General features: G+C 37.1%; 1 protein-coding gene across 1 annotated transcript in view; it reads left to right on the top strand.

Moving 5' to 3' along the window:
• The first annotated feature begins 442 nt into the window (after positions 1-442).
• Positions 443-6077, top strand: part of LOC306863633 (guanine nucleotide exchange factor VAV3-like) — a 76684-nt gene continuing 71049 nt past the window's right edge. The window contains exon 1 of the mRNA XM_079407122.1: positions 443-803. Coding sequence (XP_079263248.1) covers positions 600-803 — 204 coding nt within the window. The 5' untranslated portion in view covers positions 443-599. The remainder of the gene's footprint in view (positions 804-6077) is intronic.

The raw sequence follows: 6077 nt of genomic DNA, 5'->3' as shown, positions 1-6077 counted from the left end.
CTCAGATTCCAGATTTTTAAATAGATACATCTCAGCCAAATATCGTCAAACCATGCATCAATGGAACGCTTATTTATTCAGCTTTCAGATGATGTATAAATCTAAATTTAAAAAAAAATGACCCTTATGACTGGTTTTGTGGGTCACATATGTAAATGATTTGGTAAATAATGACAGGACTTGCTGCTATGGCTACCTCTGCAGGCGAACGCGACTTCTGCGCGGAAGCTTTGTTAGCTAACTTGTGAATCTAATTTCTGTGGTTAATGAAATGGTTTCAAACGCTTAAAACTTATGCTATTTCATAATTCGCGCCCTGACGTGTAGGCTATAATAGGCTACGTACCGGGTGTTCCGGGTGTCAGACATCTGAAGCAGGAAGACAGAGTAGGTGGGCGCGGGGAGGGAGGGCGAAAATAAGAGGCGAAAGAGCGAGTGAGGAGAGCAGCAGCACACGGATCCTCTGGTGCTCCAGTCCTGGAAACCCCATCCAGTCATTACATCGCCCGTTATTCTGCTATGCGCATCGGACGAGGAGACGCCACTTGCGCTTTGGTTTCGGATTGGTGTTAAATCTTAACTGTGCATCACTGGACAGGATGGAGCATTGGAGACAATGTGCGTTATGGCTGATCAATTGTAAGGTGCTGCCACCGAACCATCGGGTGACATGGGAGTCCGCTCAGGTGTTCGACCTGGCGCAGACCCTGCGGGATGGGGTCCTCCTGTGCCAGCTCCTCAACAACCTGAGACCCCAGTCCATCAACCTGAGGGAGATCAACCTGAGACCTCAGATGTCACAGGTAAGAGATAGCCTGACATGAAGGCAAGAAGTTCTGTGTTTACAGTAAGAATGGACGTTAAACTCAATAATTGAGGGTTAAAAACATTTTTATAAACATATGTTGTTATGTACATGAAAAGGGTGGAGTTACTGCTGTATACGTACTTATACATCCAACATTTTTGCAACAGAAAGTTGATATTTTGCCATCAGTGCTGAGATCACATGACCCAGCTAACTAAACGTTTTGCTGACATTTCCATTTAGTTATGAAAATTTTATTTCTGAATGTTCTCTAGATGTACAGTTTTTAAAATGCTCTTCTTGGTTAACATTAAGGCAAATTTGCAAATATTATGGGAATGTTGCTTTTGTAAGTTCTCTGAACATTCTGAAACTATTAGTAACATTTACAAAATGTTAGACGAACTTCCAACTTCCAAACATTTGTGAAAAAACATACCATGAACAATGTTTTTTTGTGCTTGTACCTATTGAGGACATTATTAAAGACCAGATAACTTTGAATGAATGTTCTATAAACATTATTGGAAGAATGTTTGTTCATAACTTTGGCAGAATGTTCTGAGAATGTTCCCTGTTAGCTGCTGGGTCATGCAGTTGAGTTACTGCTATTAGTACTAATGACAATAGTAATAGGCTAATATGTTTATTTGATGTAGTCCTTTCAGTCAGCGCACAAGATGTTTTTCAAAACATAAAAATAAAAGTATAAATTCTAAAACCACTATATGGGACAAATAAGAGCTGGTTAACACAACCCAAAAATTAGTGAGTGTACCTTTAAGGAGAATTTTCACTTCCTACATATAACTATGAAAGAAAATGTATGTGAAATGAGTCCAACTGTTTAAACCAAAGAGGACAAAGTGCTTTCTGATACATAATTTGGTCAAAACCATGAATCTACAGCATTCTGGTCAGGATCAGGGTCAGACGAAAGCTTTTTTTAGTCTGGTCTCGTTCGCTGTACCCTGTCAGGTGAGAACAGGATTAGTTGTCCGTGGGAAGCTGCTTTATTGAAAACAGCGGCCTTTGATATTTATCTCTCGTTCTGTGTTGTCAAACACCATCTGCTCCAAGTCTGGACTTGATTACACATCCCTCTCACATGAGGAGAAAGCTGCCATCAAAACAATGATGCTTCACAGGACAGATTCACAATATTGACCTTTATTTTTAAGGAAACAGATGCACACTAACTAGTGTCTAGACAGGCACACGTGCACCTTGTGATGAGAATAGATCTTTGCATTACATTTGTCAATGTGGTGCGGTCTCAGTGAGCTGATTCCAAGAAACATTTATAAAAAGTCAATAGAGTCTGCTTTTAGTTTTTTAAATAAAGGCCTTGTTTGGTTCACTGGTTTACTGACAAATATGTTTTGTGGACGTATCTGATCAGAATTACAGCATACATCATTTTGGCTTTGAGGCTTTGCTTCTGATTACATCAGATATGCTTCTTTGTTTTCATTTGGTTTGTTATATCATAGTTTCTTTTTGCGTATTTGATTTCCATGTGCACTGATGTAGACGTGTCTCCATTCACCAAGCGGCTTTATCCACTGAGAATTAACATACGCAAAAAAAAAAGGGAACAGAAAATGAGCAAATGGTCTGTGTAAATCAGTGTTTTGAGCATAGAGGTGAAATTTCCATCTCTAAGGGCAGCATCTGAATCCTTGCATGAATTATTCATGACGTTTTGGCAGCTATTTTATCAAAGACTCATTACAGCACATGGGACACATGCGCGGGCGTCTCAGGGGAACAGCTCAGACAAAAGCAGTGAAGAGAGCAAACTAAAAGCCGGAGTCCCCACATCATCAGGGCACCTCCAGGGGCCCAATGGGCCCTTTGGGTTTCCCTTCACCCTACGATAGCCGTATAATTAAAATATAATGCTGAATTCGCCCATGAAATTTCTGAATTAATGTCATTAATGGTTTCATATTCGGGACAGGCAAGGGGGTGTTCTGTGTGTGAAAGAGGGGGTTACACTGTTTTAGAGTTACATATAGGCAAGCAGTTTTGAGGATGAAACTGTAACTTCTTATATACTGTATATATACACAAACACTTATTTATCAACTATGCATTGATTAATAAAGAGACAGTAAAGGCAATTACATTGTTTAAAAAATTCTGTTTTAAATAAATGATGTTCTGAACTTTCTATTCATCAAATAATTAATATTTAGTTAATATATAAATATGAATATTTTCTACATAAATATATTAATTAAAAAAATATATAAGTATGCATATATTTCAAAATAATACTTTTATTTATCAACAATGCATTGAAGAGACCGTAAAGGCATTTACATTGTTTTAAAAATATTTTAAATAAATAATGTTCTTCTGAACTTTCTAGTCATCAGAGAATGAATTTTTGTTGAACTATATATATAAGCTCCTAATATATATATATATATATTAGTTCAAGTTTGGGGTCTGTAAAATTTTTATTGAAGATACATTAAAGACAGTAATGTTGTAAAATATTATTGCAATATTGCAATGTAAAATTACAGTTTTTTTATGTAGTTTTATATTATTTAAATAATATATCTAAATATAGCTTTTTTTTTTTTTTTTCAAAATTAGCATAGAAAATGCAAGCAGCAGTTGGTGCATTCTCTTAGGCCTACATACAGTACAGGTTTAGAACACAGAAGCTTCTGGGCAGGTTTGAAACATGAAAGGTGGAAGTGCAAGTTTGAGGAAGCCACAAAGGCAAGCATCTTTCTCACACACTGCGTCAATCAGACAGTTGCTTTATGGGTTTCTTCCGTTTAACGCATGTGCACATTGAGAAGAGTGGAAGGAAATGGCAACAGGTGTTTGGCAGGGCCTCAAAACTTTATTTAGATATCAACAGATGTCAGTGAGAATTATGTATGCAAGATTTCATTATCAAACAGTGAAGTTATCTACATTACAAAATGCATATAATGCACTTGAGCCATATTTTTACCCAGTTGTATCTGGTTTGCTGCAAAATCACCAGCGAGCAGTTATTTCACAGTCATTGTAATGCCAGATCGTCACTGTCTCATCATTAGGTTGGAGGGGAAACACAAATGCTGACGCCCACTCGTTGGGCAGATAGTTTCTGAGCAGTGACGAAATGGGATGGAGGAAGGAAATGAAACTAAACGTCCTCTAAAGACCCTTGACTGCTCCGTGGTGAAACATCAGAACCTCCAGTGGCTCAGATCTGTCTCTTTTTTCAGTGAAACCGCAAGCAACAAGCTCCTGTCTGAACACTGTCTCAGTTTTTGACTTCTTACTGTAATACGATGTGATTGACACAATGTGCATGCCAGATCCTGGGCTGTTTTTCAAGTGTATACTTTCATTTTTTATGTAGTGTCCATTGAGAATGTCTTTGAATAATACACATACTATATATTACATAGACAATCTTTTAAAAGCTCCTTTTGGGAAAGGTCAGAGACTGGTCACGGCAGCATATGTGCGTGTTTGAACATTTGAAACACCCATTAGTTTTAGTTAGGGGAAGTGGTGTGTGGCCAAGTATAGTGACCCATACTTGGAATTTAACCCATCCAAGTGTACACACAGTAGTGAACATACACCCAATGGTGCGGCGCCCGGGGAGCAGTTGGGGTTTCAGTGCCTTGCTCAAGGGTCTCACCTCAGTCGTGGCATTAAGGGTGGAGAGAGTGTTGGTTATTCACTCCCCCCACCTACAATCCCTGCCGGACCTGAGACTCGAACCCACAACCTTCGGGTTACAAGTCTGACTCTCTAACCATTAGGCCACGACTTTGTAGGCCACGGATTTGTACATTTCAGACTGGGACTGGCTGCACTGGTCTCCAGCAATCCGCTGATTTGATGTAGCGTGCAAGAGGAATAACTAGACATTTACGTTTTCTGAAGTAAATATGAGTGTGGTTGTTCATGCAGAAGTCGTTGATGTTAGCATAGTTGTCAAGGCCTTTCTATGCAGTTTCAGACGTGTCAGTGAGCTGTACGATTAATCAAAATAAAATCAAAACTGTGATATGACTTTTTGTGAGTATCAAATTACAAAGGCTGCGATTTAATTACATAAATATATGCAGTGCATGTTTCATAGGGAAGCACAGCACTGTAATCGTTTACACATGAGCAGCTCATGTTCTGATGTTTTCAGTATTTCAAAGTGCTTTGGTTCACTGTGTGTTGATCCACACAAACTCATCTCTGCATGTGCTGTTATTTTAGCTTATAATAGTCATTTGAGTTTGATTTTTTTTTAACATATGAAAATAAGTATATTGGTATTGTACTTTTGCACTGTAAAAATACACTATTATTATTTATTTTATTTTAGGGCTGAAACGATTCCTCGAGTAACCCGAGTAATTCGAATACAAAAAAATCATCAAGGCAAATTATGTGCTTCGAATAATTGTTTAGTCCATTTACTAGTGATGCACTGAATTTTCACCGTTGTTCTACTTGGCGTAAATCAGTGTTCAGGTTTCACTCTCCTCCAGCCGTCAGCACTGCGCCGTGTGACGCTCCGTTTGACATTGCAGCAGAAATATATTTGTTCAGCAGCATGTACATACTACCACTACTAAAATTATGAAAACTTTATTTTTTAAGGAATGATCACACAACATTTCTTCCATGTTTTAATTTTAATAGTAAATCCCCTTTGTTTGCCAAAAAGTTTAATTTTCAGTAATATTAAGATAAATTAAATTAATGTTTTATGCCTTTATTTGAGAACCAGATACACAACACAGAATTTCTGAGGAAAAAGAAAACATTTCATAAGGCTATTTTAAGAATAACAATAAAACATTAGGTGGGAGAAAATAAAACATAACTTTATAATTGTCATTTTCTTTAATCATAGCTACAAATATTATAACACCTAAAATATGTTGCGTTTAAAAAGTGTTTGTTTCAGCCAGTTGATGGGTGTGTAAACTGTGTGCACATGATCAGGATGGTACCACCTCCGACCAAATTTTGAGAAAGGAAAAACCGTTTGCAACAACAGTTATGTCTGATTCTGTCGCATAGAACTGAATACAAATAATACATTGATATTTAATATTAATATATTTTCTGTCCAATTTTCTTTAAATAAAAGTGTGGTTATTTTATTGGCTTGTGTTTTTTAAATTCTGTGTCATTAAAATTTAGTTAAATTAAAAAGCCTTACAAAATTACTTTATGTTATTTAATAAAATAAATAATTATTACAAAGCATTTTCGGTTTCGGTTTTCGACCAAGCAC

This window comes from Barbus barbus (assembly GCF_936440315.1).
Source record: "Barbus barbus genome assembly, chromosome: 44".
Lineage (NCBI taxonomy): Eukaryota > Metazoa > Chordata > Actinopteri > Cypriniformes > Cyprinidae > Barbus > Barbus barbus.
Note: the sequence above shows the minus strand (reverse complement) of the source record. Positions and strands in the feature narration are given on the sequence as shown.